Here is a 19,390-nt window from a genome sequence, read left to right on the forward strand (position 1 = left end):
TTATTAAACATATAAGGATAGCAAGAAACGTCTGCTGTGAAGCATATGAAAAATACTGCATTCTATTAACAAAAGCATGGATCATATGGATTGTACTAGAATAAAATCTATCACTGTGAACTTGACAGTAATAACTTTGAAGAAACTATTTTTTCAGGTTTTATACAAACTATTAAATTGACAGATGTCTGCTAACACAAGAAGCTCAGAGACTGAGCACTTCAGAATACTGTATTAAGCTTCAAAGATCAAATCACTTAATACCACCTTCAAGCTTTGTTATCCCTCTTGTATTGAGGCATTTATAACACTGTCTCAAAAAATAATATTTTAGACAGATTTAAGCAGTGAAAGTTCAACAAATCTGTGTTAATATTGTATAAAATATTCTAATGTTTTCTAGAACAGTTTTAATTTAAATTAGGGAGAAAAATCAAATTGGTATCTATAGCTGCACAAGGATTAAATTCAAGACATCCATTCATCCATGTATTCTCTTTATGTCCACCCCCCAGTATTCTCTTCATCTCAGACACTTATTCTCATTTTGAGATGTCAAGAAAAGGTGTTTTCACGTCTTCTTTTATATTTTAATCTTGATGAAGCATTGTACCTCTCTCACATAATTAAGAGATTGTGGACCAGCACCTATTCAATTTACTCAAAACAGGCTAGCCACAGGCTTTGGAGAAAGTGGTATACAATGTACTTCTACTTGAGCTGGGAGATTAGGAATACTAGCCTTCAATATGAGAATGTTCTTCTGTGCTCATGTGGTTTCACCTGTGCTGTCACTTCAATCAATGAAAATCCAATGGCTAATCTTCTCTATAATCACATCACATCTGCCCTTCCTCCCCTCCCCACCCAGCCCAGCCCTCGTTTCACAGCATTAAGCTTCCTGCCCTCGCTTTCAAGGCCCTTCACAATCCTGCTCCTCTCTCCCTGTCATTTATCCCCATATATCCTCCTCTTTGCCAATGACAACAAATGGGCAGATGTGGCTGCTTCTCATGCAAATGTCACCTTGCCTATTCCATGCTTGCCCCACATAGATGGATGTCTTCCGTTAACAGATTTGTAACGCCACTAGCCTTTCCTCCTTCAATCTCTTCCTCAAGATACACCTCTGACATAACAGGCAGAGGCCAGATGAGCATAGTTGACACTTCATTTATCATATATTTTGAGGACTACAACTGCATATGCATACTGAATTATCTGATTATATGCCTCTTCCCATAAACCTATGTCACTTGTCTTCTTAGGCTATAAACTCTTCAGGAAAGAGACCATGTTTACAATGTATAGCACAATGGAGAGAGTGAACTGGAAAGAGCCCATGATAATCTAATTATAAATTTGTACAGAGTATGGTCAAAATCTTGGGGCATAAGTAACTTGTTCAGTTATACTGACCAATGATCCCTGACAACTTCTGCAGCTATCATCATTGTTGGCTAACTAGAGTGTATCATATCACTGTTAACATAAACCAATGGCCTTGAATTAGTTTGTAAAATGAAAAGGAGTACTTGTGGCACCTTAGAGACTAACCAATTTATTTGAGCATGAGCTTTCGTGAGCTACAGCTCACTTCATCCTCAAATAAATTGGTTAGTCTCTAAGGTGCCACAAGTACTCCTTTTCTTTTTGCGAATACAGACTAACACGGCTGTTACTCTGAAACCTGTCAATTTGTAAAATGAGGCTTTCATCTTTTTAAAATAAAAAGGAAAGGAGAGACATCAGATTCAGCTGAGGATCCAGCTCTTAAAGACTAGCACACAACGGTACCTTTAAGCCACATTTACATTCCCCTGATCCCAGGGCTGGCTGGACCCACCACAAAACTTGCACAGGTTATTTTTAATTTTTCTCTGCTCTGAATATTGCACAGTTGAATTTATAATAGCTAAGGCCTTTTGTATGTTATGGAGATTCTGTCACTGTTGCTAGCCCCAGTGCAGCTCCATTTCGAAGTAATGCAACTATTCTATATTCATGCTAATAAAAACTTTATACTTAGGCTTGAAAGGATTAGATTTTTATTGGTAAATGCCATTTTTACCACACAGACAAAACACTATTTCAATCAATAACAATCAAAATTTACAGACAGGCAAAGAAAGAAAAATGCTGCTTGAGAACTTGGAGTTTAATTTAAGAATATTTACTTTGTATATTTTGATATGCAATGTTGACAATTTGTGTTTTAATGGTTATAAAGCTATAATTTTTTGAATCTCAATATCTACTGTCATTAAGAATTATTGTCTGACCTCCTCAGCAATTTCCTGGAACTATGAAAATTTAAATCAACAAAAAACAGAAAAAAATGCTTAAAAACAAACATTGATATTATCTGTTGAAATAATAACAAAATAAAAATCAAATTCTGCCAAGCCTACTTATATTATATACTCCTGATGCACACATAAACACAACACCCCTACACATATATTACTTACTGGTTATGTCCTTTGGTTTTTTGGCCATATATTCCTTCCATTTTTTTGTACTCAGCTGGCTAGGAGATGGAATCAACATGTTGCTTACATTGCAAGGCAAAACAAATAAGGCTCCTACCTGTAGAAAGAGCAAATACAGTGCTCTCAATATGACTCCTATAGTCATAGAGTTCAAAGCCAGGAAGGACCTCTAGAATATCTAGGCTGACCTCTTTGAACATCACGGGCTGCCACCACCCCGCACACATTAAGCCCAACAATGGAAATGAGACCAAAGTAAATGAGACCCACAGGCAGAGAATAGAGGGCACTGAGGTAAACCAATCTTGATGCCCCCAAAATGGCAGGGATATGATTATGTGAGATATACCTAGATAAACCTGGCAAGTGACTCGCACCCACATGCTACAGAGGAAGGCAAAAAAACCCCAAGGTCACGGCCAATCTGACCCGGGGGAAAATTCCTTCCCAACTCCAGCTCTGGCAATCAGTTAGACCCTGAGCAAGAGAGCAAGAACTGGCCAGCCAAGCACCTGAGAGGGGGAATGCTCAAATGTTCAGCAACACCTCAAAGCCCTGGCCCATCTCGTCCAGTGTACCATCTCCAGCTGTGATCATCCCTGATGCTTCAGAGGAAGGAGATTTAAAAAACTGTCCCAAAATACACGGGGGAGAGTGGAAGGGGATGGATTCCCTCCTAATCCATGCTGGTGACTGGCTGAAACCGTGTAGCATGAGCTCATTAGAGTATACCTGCTCAAGGTTTTCTCTTCTTTAGCTATTGGTTAGAGGCTCATTAAAGTACATTTCTATTAAAGACACTCCTTCCTTCTTTTGTTCACTGTCAAACAGGGCTTGTCTCTATTGGTATCATGCTGAGTTGAGTTAAGCAGAAGCAACATTCCCAACTGTGAAAAGTTAGCTTTTTAAAATCAAGGGAAAGTTAAGAAATGGAGTATTGCTGGATTCACATATACTGTATTTTCTGTTTCATACCTGATACAGAGAATTAATTCACATTATAATTGCAAATCTCAACTCAACCTAAATCCGGTAAGGCTAACAATATCTCCATATAATAATAAAATCTGAAATTAATTGTGTACTCCAATAAATAGCCACAATGGGCTACTCTCCATTCTCAAGAGAGGACGTATCTTTTTTATATTTTCTGTTTTCCAATAAATTCAGAAATTGGATGTTGCTTCTGCCAATATTTCTCTCTCAGGACAATAAATATTAGTAATAAGGAGAACGACAGAAGTAACTATGTTTATTTACTTGAGCATTCAGGCTGTGGAATCAGGAAAAATACATTTTTCAGCAAGTTTCTGATGTACTTCTTTAAAATATGCATTGTACTGTATTTAATAGACTGCATATAAAACTTTTAGAACATTTTCAATCTATTAGTACAGATAATTACACACAATTGTCAGAGCATCTCTAGTTTATCATAATAAGTATGCATAAAATGTTCTAAAAGCTTTTTTTAAATGATGAAGAAAAACTAAAGTTACTATACATAATTGACATGTCTGCTAAATACCATTTTTACACATCATAATTATCTGAGTTATACCAATGCCCAAAAACCTTGTGGTTTGTTTGTTTTTTGGAACAGGTATACTTTTAAAACAACTAAGCTGTTTAGTCATAGAAAATGAAGAAGGGGTTTGAGGAAAATACATTCCTTAGCAGAAATCCTAAATATCAAGCTGAACACCAGAGCCAGTTTTCAACACCTACACTGTACACACTTAAAAATATGGCTTTATAATGGAACCACAACTCCACACTGTAACATGAGTAACTTGCTATAATTATATCAATTTGCCCACAGCAGCCAATGTTCTGATTACTGTAGATTACTTTTAAAAACATCAGAAACACTGTGTAAACATACCTACATTGCCTTAAAAATTCAGGCAAACAGCATTTTCAAATGAACATTACTGCATAATTATTCATAGGTATGGTACCAAGAATAAGCAAGAACTATTGTATCTGAACAAAGAGTTAAAAAGCACTGTCCTACGAAAACTATAGAATGTTCTCAGTTTTTCAAAATATATCGGCTTTTCTTGCCATCACGATCTGCAAAATATAAAAATGTCTCCATCAGCCTAGGACTGCAAAATAAATGATGCACTATGCCTTCTTGTTTTCTGCATTAGAGACATAAGAGGTAAGATAATACAGTGGCTTGTCCAACAGCATTTAGAATGCACTGTTGAGGAAATTTCTAACCACCAACATTCAACATGAGAAATGGAGGGATAAGGCTATCACCAGTTTTTATTCCTATTCCCCTAGGAGGCAAGAATGTCCAACACTACGAGGAAATCAGTGACTTTGGGCAGGTCTACACTAGAAGCGCTATATCAGCTTGTATGAACTGTGCTCCACATATAGGTAACTAGTGAAATGTAATGGCCTGTGACGTAAAGGAGGTCAGAATAGGTGAACTAATGGTCCCTTGTGGCCTTAAAACCTATGAATATGGCAAATACACTGAAGATATAGCTGGCCCAACAGTATAGCATCTATGCAACGTACTGCCCTGCAGAACATAAAAAATTACTCAGAGTACTCTGCTGTTTGTGTTTATGAAGGTCGGCAGGGGAAAGGAAGGGGGGGCTCTTGTTGTAAAGGGGCTTAAAAAAGATTTGTGAGAACAGAAAATAACCAAAGAGGGTGGGGTCAGTAATTTTTGTTAAAGGGTTAAACTGAATTATGAAAATGAGCAGACAAGACAGCTATGGGAGTGAGGATGAGTGGGATTCAGAGTGAGTATCAAGATGTGCTATGAGGTCAAAACTTAGCTGAAGTTCACAATTTAATGGGCATCGGAGTTCTGTTCTTGGAAACTATAAAGCACAGACATCTAAAAAAAAAAAAAAAAAAAAGGCAGATTTTGGCCCTAGAAGAAAATTTTGGAGGAGGCTCCATGGAGATCAGGTGTTAAATTAAAAGTACACAGAAATAGATTATGCACAAATAATTTGGAAAAAAAATTGCTGCAAAGTTGATAAAAAAAATATACCTTTTCACAGAGAGAAGAAATCTGGTCCAAAAGCAGTGTAGACTTTTCATTGATACTGTTTCTGGCCAAGTTCCTGTATAGAAAAGTTTAAGGAGCCATATCTTCAAATGGTTTTACTGGTTGCTGTTTTATAAATCAATTTATTATCATATTTTACGCGAAGAAACATTTTAATCCACCTAAATACAAACTAAACCACCACCGTCCTCATTATTGTCAAAGCATTAGAATGAATAAATTCTCTTTATCAGACGGGGTAATATACTAACTCAGGCATTTTGTAAATATATGTTATGATATACAGCATATTTATTGAAAGCTGCCAAGTAACCGTGTAGGAGCAATTTTTTTATATACTTTATTGAATCTCTAACCATTATGATAGTTAATTATTTTTATATATATCAAGATTTTAATCAGCTGGTATCAAATGTTACTGCTGAAGCCTGAATTTCTGGTAACTTCTACAGAGCAACAGATATATTGTCATAATTGAGGCACTCCAGGCACCGGCAGCACTCATATCACCTGGATGGTGAGTTGCCTTCTTGTGTTTCTTTCTTTAATTTTTTGTTGTTGTTCTGTCGAACAAAATCTGAGATCCATCTTTCACTCTGCACTCAACCACCAAAATAGCAGGTGATAGTTTTGAGATAATCATTTAGGATCCAATCCTTTGAGGTGCTGACAGACCTTTACTCCTGGGGTCTTAAAGAAAAGTGGTTAAACTGTATAATAATATATCCCGCAGACCTCGATAAGAGATTAGATTTGTATTTTTATGTTCTTCCTTTCTGGTGTGCTCAACATACGTGAGTGAATGGTTCGTTCCTGGTGGGTCCTTCAGAGAAAGCTGTTCATTATAACGAATGGGTTCAGTTTAAGATGGGTATTTGTGTTCTGACTACAGTCATATTTGTACTTTCTTGGGGGCTTTAATGAGAGGCCCAATTATATTTCTTCTTGCATTCTCTTCCTCTTCCTCAATTTCTCTGTTTTTAAGTTTACTGATTTCACGGTACATGGAATATCCTTCTGTAGGATAAAAACATCACCTCTTAGTTCTGAAAGGCATTTGATTGGCAGCTTTAGAAACAGACTGACAGTATCAACTGCAGAAAGTGCTGGTCTGGATATTTTAACTTCTGTGCTAGAAGACAAAGGGCTCCTTAGCTATCCATTCCCTTTAATTTATACCAGTTTTGTGTAAATGTGTCTCTACACACTGAAATAAGCTATATACATTAAAACCACTTAAGGCTTTTCTTCACACAGAAAGCTCAACATTAGTGGAGTGTCACTATAACAAAATAGGAGCGCATAGCAAAATTTCCCCTTCTCCTCTTCATCCTACAAAAAGCAGCATGGCCCTCTTTGTTTCAACCTGTTAGGTAAACTACGCAAGCTAAGATTATTTGTTTAATTTTATCATGGCATTAGATCAAAGCAAGTGTGTTACTTCTAGTGCACTTTATACCTCCACTTACAAAACTAAGCATGACAAACTTCATATGGCTGTGAGCCTACTTCATTTTAGCAGGCTGTAAAGACTTGGCTTTTTGCCTACCTCTGATCAAGCTATTTGCATATCACAAACTAATCCATGATCTTTTTCCTTTTATTATATGTAGGGATAATTACTACTATGGATGGAGGCTTCTCTATTAGGTAAATGTCTTTTAAATCATGTAAATATTCCTACGCACGATGCATATAGAGTATTATGGTCTATTAACCCAGAACATTAAAGGGTATGCCTACACTGCAAAAAAAGACCCGTGGCAGTAAGTCTCAGAGCTGGATCAACTGATTCGGGATCGTGCTACAGCGCCAAAAACAGATGTTCGGACTTGGACTAGAGTGCAGATTCTAGGATCCACTCCCTCTCACCAGGTTCCAGCCCAAGTCCAAACATCTACGCTGATATTTTTAGCCCCACAGCGCAAACCCAAGTCTGCTCATTGCCATAGTTACTTTTTGTTTGGGGTTTTATTTTGTTTTTTTCCGGTGCAGACATACCCTTAGAGCTACAATACTGCCTCCAGTTCACAGCAGAACTGCCACAGATGTCAGTTCCAATGTAACAGACAAATCTCTTTAAATTAATATACTTGTAATTCTGTATTCTGAAAAGTCTGGGAGTGGGAGGAATTTCTCACTCTTTTTTATGTATAGTACAGTCTAAATGATATGGGACTACTTCAATAGACTGGTATGATCACTAATGCACTGAGGAGTACTTTAATTGACGGAGTATTAAAACATCCTGAGACAATATTAAACAGAGATAATTACCTAGCTTTGGAGAACTCGGTTTAAAAAAAGCGTCACAAGTGCTCAGACTAATTAGCACTATTCAGGTCTTGCTGATGGGGGAAACTAGATTCATACATCAGTGCCATTTTTTTTTCTGATTGGCCATATAACTTTAATATGTGTAATGAAGTCCCTCTTGCAATTAGCCAAGAAACACGCTTATTTTTAGAAGACGGTTTAAGAAAAATGGTCCAGATTTAGAATGAAAGATAAGAGGAATTCAGTATATTAAATTGAACACCAGAGCATTTTCTTTTAAAGCGATCAGCAATTAAATTTAAGAAAGAATAGAGACATTGGACAATAAATGGTTTGACTCTTGCAAAAATAAAATGAAGCACGACAAGAAGCTCTTTTACCCTGAAGGGCCTCCCCTTAAATGACCAGCTGCCAATACAAGGTGAATTTAAATACTGTGCAGAATAAGATGGAGAATATATTGGTTTACATGCCTCATCTAGTCATTGCATTAAATATATTGCATCAATAGTGTCTTAAAAATAAGTAAAACACTTTCAAAGATGTATACATTTAACCTCTGACTACCCTGGTGTTATTTTAAGCCCTCTCTTTACAACTATAATAATTTAGTCCATGTTTTCCTTATTCTTGTTAGCACATGAGAATGCATTTAGTACTTAAGATTCCTTTCCCCCTCTAGTTATTGAATTACAAATATTAGGTGCACACCATGAGGGCTCCAAGGTTCAATAAGTAGTTCAAACTCATGCTCTAAAATATAGATTTGATCAGGAAAAGTTTATACATATTTTATGCTGTTTGTAAAAAAAATGTGTTAAACTAGCTGAAAGTTTTGTCTTTAAGGAAAGTGTTTCAGATATGAAGATATTCTGCATCTGCTTTAGCTTTAATTTTAACTCTGAATTTACTGAATCACTTGAATATAGTTTATTTTATCTGAAATCCTCCATATGGAGAAAACTTTTCATTAGACATTCCAGTTCTAATATCACCTATTTATAATTAGATCTTATTAAACATCCTCAGGAAATTGCAAATATGTTAAAACTTTCATGCACCCAGAGATACTTTTTTGAAAGTTTTTTTTTTTAAATCACAGATTTCTATAACAAGAGAAGTATTACTATGCTATAGAAAGGTAAACATTACCATAGTCTCACATCACATACTACACAGTACTTGATGTAATTGGTAATATAATCAGAAAAATAGTTTTATAATATTAATATGCATCTTTATTTTATTTCGTTTTATAGAAGCGCTAAAAGGTGCCTGTCTATATAATCTAGGCACCTTTGGCATAACTAAATATACATCATAAGTATAGCAAATTAAGGTAGCCCACCACAGCCCCCGTCCTCTTCCCCCACTTTGTAAACACCTGGGGGGAAAGAGGAGCTTTGAAACAAAAGGATACAGCTCAAATTCAAGATCTGATACAAAATAGGATGGCAGATCTGAGAGCACCACCAGCCGCATGAATTCTAACACAGGACCATAATAATGAAAAACCTGAAAAGAAATTAAATTCAGAATTTGTAACTTTTATATTTTAGATATTATTTCAGTGGGACTTAATCATTTGCTTTAAGTGCTTTGCTGAACTGGGTCCTTATTTAGAAACACATCTGAAGCAGGGAGGTGGGAGTGAGAAATAGAGGAAGGTTTTGCAATATAGTCAAATTAAAATATAATTAAACATCTTAAAAGGGCAAACTTATGAAATGTGCCTAAAACAATTCTTCCAATAGATTCCTTAGAATATACATATGAAATAATATGTGCAGGGCTGCTTCTGAGCCCATCTTCCCTCAGATACTACAAATACAAATCATCCAAGACCATACAATTAAGGACAAAATATATTTAGAAGCTTTAACTGTAAAAAACTATTAAAATTCATATATGTGGTTACATTAAAGGGGTTTCATATTAAGTAGTTTCCACCAATAAATGGATTTAGATTTTTAAACTTTAAAAAAGATGACCAATTTCCACTGGGTAAAAATGGTACAAGCAATTTTCAGAAAAAAGTGTTTAATAAAGTGTATTTGTACAAGTAAATAAATGAATATATGCTTCCAACATGCTACAGTAGTATTTAACATTAAATTTTTTGAAAGCTAAGAAATCAGAACCATTTTTCGTTTCTACTTTGGGAACGTAGTGTCACATTTTAGACATGTAATTAGATCAAATATTACAGATACTATCCAGACAAAAATATGAACAAGATAAGCCTTAAGAGCTGTACATTATAGAGTCAGTACTTTTATATTTGTTTTTGAATCCTGACTATCGCTTCCCTCATTATTAATTTCCTCAGGAAGGTAAAAAAAGTGAACTACTGTAGTTCAAAGAAAGATCAAACACAGGCCTTACCTCTGGCAAAATATTAGTAGTCTTTGATTGTGCTGTTTTCTTGGCAGCAAAGCAAGTATTTAAATGTGATGTGCTGAATGGTTTGGCCGAGACACCCTTTATGCAAAATTTTGGAAACCTAACTTCAAATCCAAACTAAAGAAAATAGATAGAATATTTTAAAAAGGCAGATACAAAGCCTGACATTAATGGGATGAATTAGGTTAGAAAAATGCTCATGTTCTTGCATATCAAGCATTTGGTGCAACTAGCGGATGAAGAATTAAATAAAGTTTACATAAAGTAAAGCATTATTTTAATAAACCCATTTTTCTTCAGTCAATTAAATACACAATTACTTTAAAAGGATATGGCCCAACAGATTTCAACAAACAACTAAGTACGAATAATATTAGGGTTGGATCACCAGGCAATGTACTCAAGATTAAGACATTGCAAACACAAGCAGAGTCTTCTACAGTTGAATGGTTGCTGCTTTTGTGCTAGATGTGGGTTTTCATCCGAGTACTACAAAATAGCACAGAAAGAGGATAATGGCTTGTCATGAACAACAAAAGATTTGGCTTAGAAACACACACACACACAAACCTAAGGTAAAGAGGGTAAAAAGAATGGTACCTAAAGTTAGGCCCCTAAATCATGAAACTCCACAGTTTAGATATACTGAATTACAAAAAAAAAAAAAAAAAAAAGTCAGCTTGTACTGTCTCCATTTAGAAAAAAAGTCTTAATGATTAAAATTTGTTTCTATATAATTAGATTGTTAAAAAATTCAGATGAAAGCAGGAAGTTTAAGCATTTATAATACAGTATATATCCCATAACAATTTCATACAGCATGTGTACACAGTGAACCAAAACAAAGTTAACCAAAACTAGAAAAAATTAATTTACCTTTCTTTCCCATATCTGAATCTCTCCTCTCCACAGCTCTTTTGAATCAATAATATTTATTAGATTATCTGAAGCCACAACATCTGCTGATAGGTAGTCTGCAATTTTTTGCCAGCCACTGTAAATGTAAAGAAAAAAGAATGAATCTCATATTTCATCTAGTTTTACAGATTAACATGCTATGTGGTTTAATCCAATGTATCTACTAAATGTTAGCACTAAACACAGACTTCTGAAAATATGTGAACACAGAGAAATATGTATAACTTTGTACTCTGAAAAGTACAAACTTTTACAGAAATGCTGGCTCCCCCTTCTGTAGGGGAAGGTGTTTTCGTGCTCCACCAAGATGACAGTAGGATGCACTGGCCTGTATCAAGCAATGACTGGCTTGGCAAAATAAGTCGGCCTGTAATTAGCAGTCTTGTGGTCTGCACGTCCTACTATTGGCCATCTCTGTGTACAAAGGGGAATAAGGAGGCATGTATGGAAAGGGAAGACATTGGCTTCGCTTGCCAACTAGAAGATCTCCCTACCCTTGTTCATTGTTTGTGTGGGTTTACATGTTGAAAGAGCAGGACCAGGTTGCCTCATTATGGATAAGGGATATTCAGCACAGCACGGAGCTAAGCCTACTTGATCCAAAGCAGGTTGCACAGGGAAGTGTTGACTGCCATACTTGAAACTAGGAAGGAATTTTCCATTGAGATAAATTGATCATGATAGTTTTTCATCTCCCTCTTTGTGTATTAGCAGGTGTCTTACGACAAGTAAATATTTTCTCTAGCTATAGGTGTTTATTTCAGGACTACGCATTTAGTTTCCTTGTTTTATCACAATTCTGTTGACCAGGTCTCAAGCAAGGTAACATATTATGGGATTAACCCTCTGTCCCAAATGCCAGGCTTGGATTTGAAAGAAAGTACATGGTTATGGCAAATGACAACAAGACTATGAATGACTGAGCCTACCTATTGGACCCAAAACTTAGGCACCCCTACTCTAGTTCCCAATTCTCTTCATGGGGAAAAAAGCAGCTGAAGTGACTTGTGGTTAAAAATAAAACATATCCAAAGTCATTCTATATTTTACACTGAGCTGACTAGGTGGGAGGGTAATAGGCAATCAACAAACTTGGGTGTAATTAAAAATATTCAAGTCAATAGTCTTAACTTCAAAAGGCAAAAATAGCAACTTGATTCCTGTTGTAAATATAAAGGGAAGGGTAAACACCTTTAAATCCCTCCTGGCCAGAGGAAAAACCCTTTCACCTGTAAAGGGTTAAGACGCTAAGATAACCTCACTGGCACCTGACCAGAATGACCAATGAGGAGACAAGATACTTTCAAAGCTGGAGGGGGGGAGAACAAAGGGTCTGTCTGTGTGTGCGATGCTTTTGCCAAGACAAGAGCAGGAATGCAGGTCACAACTCCTGTAAAGAGTTAGCAACCAATCTAGTTAGATATGCGTTAGATTCTGTTTTGTTTAAATGGCTGATCAAATAAGTTATGCTGAATGGAATGGATATTCCTGTTTTTATGTCTTTTTGTAACTTAAGGTTTTGCCTAGAGGGATTCTCTATGTTTTGAATCTGATTACCCTGTAAGGTATTTACCATCCTCATTTTACAGAGGTGATTCTTTTACTTTTTCTTCAATTAAAATTCTTCTTTTAAGAACCTGATTGCTTTTCATTGTTCTTAAGATCCAAGGGTTTGGATCTGTGTTCACCTATGCAAATTGGTGAGGATTTTTATCAAGCCTTCCCCAGGAAAGGAGGTGTAGTGCTTGGGAGGATATTGGGGGGGGGGGGGGACGTTTCCAAGTGGGCACTTACCCTGTTAATTTTGTTAGACACTTTGGTGGTGGCAGCATAAAGGTTCAAGGACAAAAGGTAAAACAGTTTGTACCTTGGGGAAGCTTTTAACCTAAGCTGGTAAGAATAAGCTTAAGGGGTCTTTCATGCAGGTCCCCACATCTGTACCCTAGAATTCAGAGTGGGGAAGGAACCTTGACAATTCCCATTTTATAAAAATTACAAACCCAGATTCAAAGTTAATCAATAATAATTGCGTGTTGTAACATATTAACTTTATACAATAGGTTATGTAAAATGAAGCCAGGATATCAGGGAAAACTAGATATATGAGGGAAAGTTGAGTAAAATGAGATAAAATATATTTATATAATGTGCCCTAGACCAGGGGTATCCAAACTTTTTGGATCGCGCACCCCCAGGGCCAGCTCTGGGGAAGCAAAAAAAAGAAAAAGCTGCCACCAGTGTGCCGCCGAAGGGTCAGCGCTGCTTTGGGGGGGCTCCTCCTGCCACGCACCCCCACGGGGGCTCTCGCGCACCCCACTTTGGAGACCACTGCCCTAGATATTAAGGAAGCTTTTTAAATGCTTGCATTTCTGTCGGCCCCTTTGCTGAAAGCATGTATTAATAGAAACAGAATTGTCTGGATAGCTCCTCCTCTTAAATAACGAGAAGAGAGAAATCTGTACTTTCCTAAAGAATACCTGTCAAGAACGAAGACATTGCATGAGCTTTATTTAAAAGCAGTAGCGCATGTTGACGCAAAACAAATAACGAACCTGCTTGAACAACTAAAAAAATCGTACCCTTTATAGTCATTTGTTGCTATAGTGATTTTTGCAGAATGCCATTCTCTCAGATGTTTCAGGGCACCAATAGCAGGTAAGCAGTCTTTTAACTTGGGGGCATCTCTTTCAGAAGACTGTAGTATTACATCAACCATGGCTCTTCCTGTAAATAAAGCACACATGGTGTGCATTAATTGCATTCATCTCATTTTAAAGAGTAAGCCAAATTTATAAAACATTTTACAGAAGATAGGTTTTACTGCTGATGGAGATCAGATATGTTAAAGGGGCAGAATCAAGAAATGTAGGAACAAGATTTGAAACACTGCTATTGGAATTTCAGCCTGTCTCTTTAGCATCTCCTCTTGGATGTCTTGTCACCAGCTTATGCTCCACAGGAAAACCAAAACGCATTATCTTCTCTCCCAAACATTCTCTACTTCCCTCCCTTCTCTATCACCATCAACAACTCCAGCCCTGTGACTCGAGTCAATGATACACAGATTATTTTTGACTCCCCCTTCTCCCTTGCCAGGCTGTGTCTGGTTTCATCCTCCTCAACCTCTTCAAGGTGTGTACTTTTCTTTCCATCTCTCACAGTGAAATCCGCCATTCACACCCCCTATATCCTGCCCTGATCACTGCAACATCCTCCACTCTGACCTCCCAAAAAAATCACACATCGCTCACTTCAGTCCAGTCATTTTCCTTGCCTGTTGATTTGATCATCACTCTCCTTTGGATCTCTCCACTAACACTCCACACCCACTTCCGCCACCCATCAGCTAGTGAATCAAATGTAAGCTTCAAAACTCTCTAATTCCCCCTCCCTATTCACACTTGCACATTGGGCTTCATGTTACCTACCCTCCACCCCCTCTCTGCCAATGTTCTCAACCTCCATCTGCCTTCTCACAATCAGTTACCTCCATCACTTCTTCCACACAGCCCCCACCACATGCATGGTCCAACCTCCCTGAGCTTATTCACAAGGCAAATATCCAGTCCATGTTTAAGTCACTAAAGTATCCACTTCTGCAATGCCACCTAGAGTGAAACTAGCTGACATTTAAAAATTCCCCATTTGTTGCTCCCATTCCCTTAACTTCTGTCTGTCTGTCCTTAGCCTGCAAGCTCCTCAGAACAAGGACCTTCAAGATAAACACTAGCCTTTCTGTGAAATTACCAGGAGCAGGGAGCTTGTCCGATAACTGATGTAGACTCTCTGCAGATTCTTCATAGACACTGAAATTAAAAAGGATTACCAGACTGAAAAAGTTTATAATCAAAATTATCCAGAACTAAATTACCTGTAATGATATTTAGCACTTCATGAAAGTATATTACATCTTTAAAGCACGAAGCAATTACCATATAAACCCTGCAAGGAATCACTGACATTTCCACTTTACTCACAGGGACACAAAGGCAGATGGAGAAATCACTTAACCTAAGGCCACAGAGTCAGTGGTAGAACTGGGTTTAGAATTCAAGAGTATTTGGCTCCCAGCTCTGTGCTCTGTCCACTAGTCTATGCTGCCTCTCAAAGCGAGTAACCAAAGGTAAAATCTTCAGCTTCATTTACAGCTCTTTACAATCTTCTGCTCTGTAGTACTATAGCTATCAACATATTAACAATAATGGATAACTATCCATCCTATGTATTTTACTACTTACATTTAATATGAGTAGTTTCATTCTCAGTGCTACACCTTTACCTATTGCAATAGAATCTACTACATTTACATGTGTAATCTTATTTTCCAGAAGAGACGTGCAAGGCATGCCTTATCTTGGTACAAGTGACAGCATAAGAACATACACCATTTATACATTCACTACATAAAAGCCTAGATTTTAAACTTAAAAACGGTAGGAATTTAAGTATCTAAGATTTTAAACAGCCAGAAGAAAAGTGTAGTCAATTGGTTCCCTCTAAGATTAAAAAAAACCACCCCAATATCTCTAGAATGCCAACTACTCTATATGTTAACAACCTGTGCTCTATGCTGCCATTTCCTCACTATCAAGATTTGTAATTTGTTCTTTAGAACCGAAGTTTTGGGGATTTTTTCTTAAGCTCTTCTCTGAATTCAAGTCACCTGAGCAAATGTTGTGTTACAACGAATCAACTTTAGACCTAGCGTCCTGATTTCTGCAAGAGTGAGCCATCCCCTTTTTGGAGTGGTTACACTTGAGGAGGCAAGAAGCTTGTGTTCCTATTACTGGGTTTTTTTGTGATTACTTTCATGAGTTCATGTTTTGTGACATAGCTGTTTTGCTTTTTGAATTTTTAGTTATTATTAGGGCCCTACCAAATTCATGGCAATGAAAAACGCATCACAAACTGTTAAATCTGGGGTCTTTTGTGTACTTTTACTCTATACTATACAGATTTCACGGGGGACACAAGCGTTTCTCAAACTGGCGGTCCTGACACAAAAGGGAGTTGCAGGGGGATCACAAGGTTATTTTAGGGGGCTCGGGGTATTGCCACCCTTATTTCTGTGCTGCCTTCAGAGAGCAGTGGCTGTTGGCCAGATGCCCAGCTCTGAAGGCAGCGCCCTGCCAGCAGCAGCCCTGAAGTAAGGATGGCAATACCGTACCATGACATCCTTACTTCTGAGCTGCTTCCTTCAGAGCTGGGTGGCCGGAGAGTGGCAGCTGCTGACTGAGGGCCCAGCTCTGCCGGCAGCAGGGCTAAGTCATTATGCAAGGTAGCCTGTTTCCTCTTGTTTTTTCCTACCCCCCTCACCCCCAGATGTTCTGGTTTAACTTGGATTTAAACTTGGAGAGTGGTCAGTTTAGATGAGCTATTACCAGCAGGAGAGTGAGTTTGTGTGTGTATGGGGGTGGGGGGGGGATGTGAGAAAACCTGGATTTATGCAGGAAATAGCCCGACTTGATTATGTAAAGAGTTGTCACTTTGGATGGGCTAGCACCAGCAGGAGAGTGAATTTGTGTGGGGGGGTGGAGGGTGAGAAAACCTGGATTTGTGCTGGAAATGGCCCACCTGTTGATCACTTTAGATAAGCTGTTACCAGCAGGACAGTGGGGTGGGAGGAGGTATTGTTTCATATTCTCTATGTATATATAAAGTCTGCTGCAGTTTCCACGGTATGCATCTGATGAAGTGAGCTGTAGCTCACGAAAGCTCATGCTCAAATAAATTGGTTAGTCTCTAAGGTGCCACAAGTCCTCCTTTTCTTTTTGCGAGTACCATACCACTTCTGCGCTACAGCTGGCGGCAGCTCTGCTTTTAGAGCTGGGCTCCTACAATTACAACACCATGAAATTTCAGATTTAAATAGCTGAAATCATGGAATTTACTATTTTAGAAATCCTATCACCATGAAATTGACCAAAATGTACCATGCATTTGGTAGGGCCCTAGTTATTATTGTTGGGTTAACCATCTCCTTCTCTTTTGTATCTCCACTAAGATGTTGTGAGGGGAGCGGTGTAAGCCCTGCTGTGATGGAAGAGATCCCGCTAGGCTCCCCAGGAGGCATAACCACTTCCCCTTTGAAAAGTTTATTGTTGGAGTTCTAACATGTTTCAATTATACAAAGGCTTTATTAGGCAGATTATACATTGCTGAAAAGCCAAAGGAGAAAACCTAACATGAAGTTTTGCTTGTATTAGGACTCTGTGCTTTTAAAAACAAGGAGGAGGAGAAAATGGCAAAGGCAAGTGAAAAGCAGAGCCAAGACCAGATGAGTACTGCCTCATCTGGCCTACATAGAGGGGATGGAGTGTGAGTAGACAAGTGAAAGAGACCTATCAGAGATGTCACTGAACTGTGGGCAAGAACATTGTGGAGTAGCACTGGGTAGCACTATTGCAACTGGCATGTTCTGGCAATGCTGGCATTACAGTGGTGCAGAGGGACACAGTGGAGGATGCAACTGTGTTTATCTTTGCTCAGAGTAAGTGAAATAACAGTGGTATGAATGTCAGTGCACACTTGGAAGAAGTTGTGAGTGTAGACACATGGCACCTACCCAAGTGCTTGGTGGTTACATCTGCGGTAGAATGGTCTACATTAGAGCATTTTGGCAAAGTCAAAAATGCTGTAGAGAAGATCCTAAAACTGGTGTTACTTGGAAATATTTTTTGTAGATTATCATCAGAATAACAAAAGTGAGTATACAAAAACTAAAAGCCTGATTTTAAAAGTATATTTGAAGACACACTGCTATCTATTTTATAAAGATGCTATGTTTCAGAGAATAACTGACTGGCTCTTCTAGTGGTAATTTTTCCCCATGATGCATTAGCACATTTTATAGTTTTTAAACTAAGGGCTGAGGGAAAGCCAACAGGTACAGAGAAGCATGTGGTTCGGACAGAGACATCCCTTAGGGAAGGATCTACTAATGGAGATTCCCTATGTCTTAGTAAGCAGGAGAGTATGGAAGATAAAATACAGGTATGATTTGGTGAGAAACAGTCAAATGAAAAAAAGTCTCATTCAATTATGTCATGTAATGGGAGACAGCTAAAAAGTAACAAGTTTTTAAAGTGCTTATATACCAATGCTAGAAGTCTAAATAAATAATAAGATGGGTGAACTAGAGTGCCTCGTATTAAATGAGGATTATTGATAATAATAGGCATCACAGAAACTTGATGGAATGAGGATAATCAATGGGACACAGTAATAACAGGGTACAATATATATCAGAATGACAGAACAGGTCGTGCTGGTGGGAGAGTGGCACTACATGTGAAAGAAAGCACAGAGTCAAATGAAGTAAAAATCTTAAATGAACCAAACTGTACCATAGAATCTCTATGGATAGCAATTCCATGCTCGAATAATAAGAAGATAGAAGTAGAGATATATTACTGACCACCTGACCAGAATGGTGATAGTAACTGTGAAATGGTCAAGGAGATTAGAGAGGCTATTAAAATAAAAAACTCAATAATAATGGGGGATTTCAACTATCCTCATATTGACTGGGTACATATCACCTCAGGACAGGATGCAGAGATAAAGTATCTTGACATCTTAAATGACAGCTTCTTGGAGCAGCTAATCCTGGAACCCACAAGAGGAGAGGCAATTCTTGATGTGTCCTAAGTGGAGCGCAGGATCAGGTCCAAGAGGTGAATATAGCTGGATCACTTGGTGATAATGACCATAATATAATTAAATTTAACATCCCTGTGGCAGGGAAAACACCGCAGCAGCCCAACACTGTAGCATTTAATTTCAGAAAGGGGAACTACACAAAAATGAGGAGGTTAAACAGAAATTAAAATGCACAGCACCAAAAGTAAAATCCCTGCAAGCTGCATGGAAACTTTTTAAAGACGCCATAATAGAGGCTCAACTTAAATGCATATCCCAAATTAAAAAACATAGTAAGAGAATCAAAAAAGAGCCACCATGGCTAAACAACAAAGTAAAAGAAGCAGTGAGACAAAAAGGCATCCTTTAAAAAGGAGAAGTTAAATCCTAGTGAGGAAAATAGAAGGAGCATAAACTCTGGCAAATGAAGAGTAAAAATATAATTAGGAAGGCCAAAAAAGAATTTGAAGAACAGCTAGCCAAAGACTGAAAAAGTAAGAGCAAAATGTTTTTTAAGTACATGATAAGCAGGAAGCCTGCTAAACAACCAGTGGGGCTATTGGACGATCAAGATGCTAAAGGAGCACTCAAGGACGATAAGGCCATTGCAGAGAAA

The 19,390-nt window shown here is 37.7% G+C and overlaps 1 protein-coding gene across 5 annotated transcripts in view; it reads right to left on the reverse strand.

Moving 5' to 3' along the window:
* Window positions 1-19,390, reverse strand: part of MTBP (MDM2 binding protein) — a 62,044-nt gene that overhangs the window by 33,846 nt on the left and 8,808 nt on the right. For all 5 annotated transcript variants that reach the window (XM_048841567.2, XM_048841572.2, XM_048841571.2 and 2 more), the window contains exons 5-11: window positions 14,881-14,939; window positions 13,713-13,857; window positions 11,092-11,209; window positions 10,198-10,332; window positions 9,233-9,327; window positions 5,518-5,590; window positions 2,472-2,589 (exon numbers count right to left, since the gene is read on the reverse strand). In XM_048841567.2, coding sequence (XP_048697524.2) covers window positions 2,472-2,589; window positions 5,518-5,590; window positions 9,233-9,327; window positions 10,198-10,332; window positions 11,092-11,209; window positions 13,713-13,857; window positions 14,881-14,939 — 743 coding nt within the window. The remainder of the gene's footprint in view (window positions 1-2,471; window positions 2,590-5,517; window positions 5,591-9,232; window positions 9,328-10,197; window positions 10,333-11,091; window positions 11,210-13,712; window positions 13,858-14,880; window positions 14,940-19,390) is intronic.

Source organism: Caretta caretta, chromosome 2 (assembly GCF_965140235.1).
Source record: "Caretta caretta isolate rCarCar2 chromosome 2, rCarCar1.hap1, whole genome shotgun sequence".
Taxonomy (NCBI): Eukaryota; Metazoa; Chordata; order Testudines; family Cheloniidae; genus Caretta; species Caretta caretta.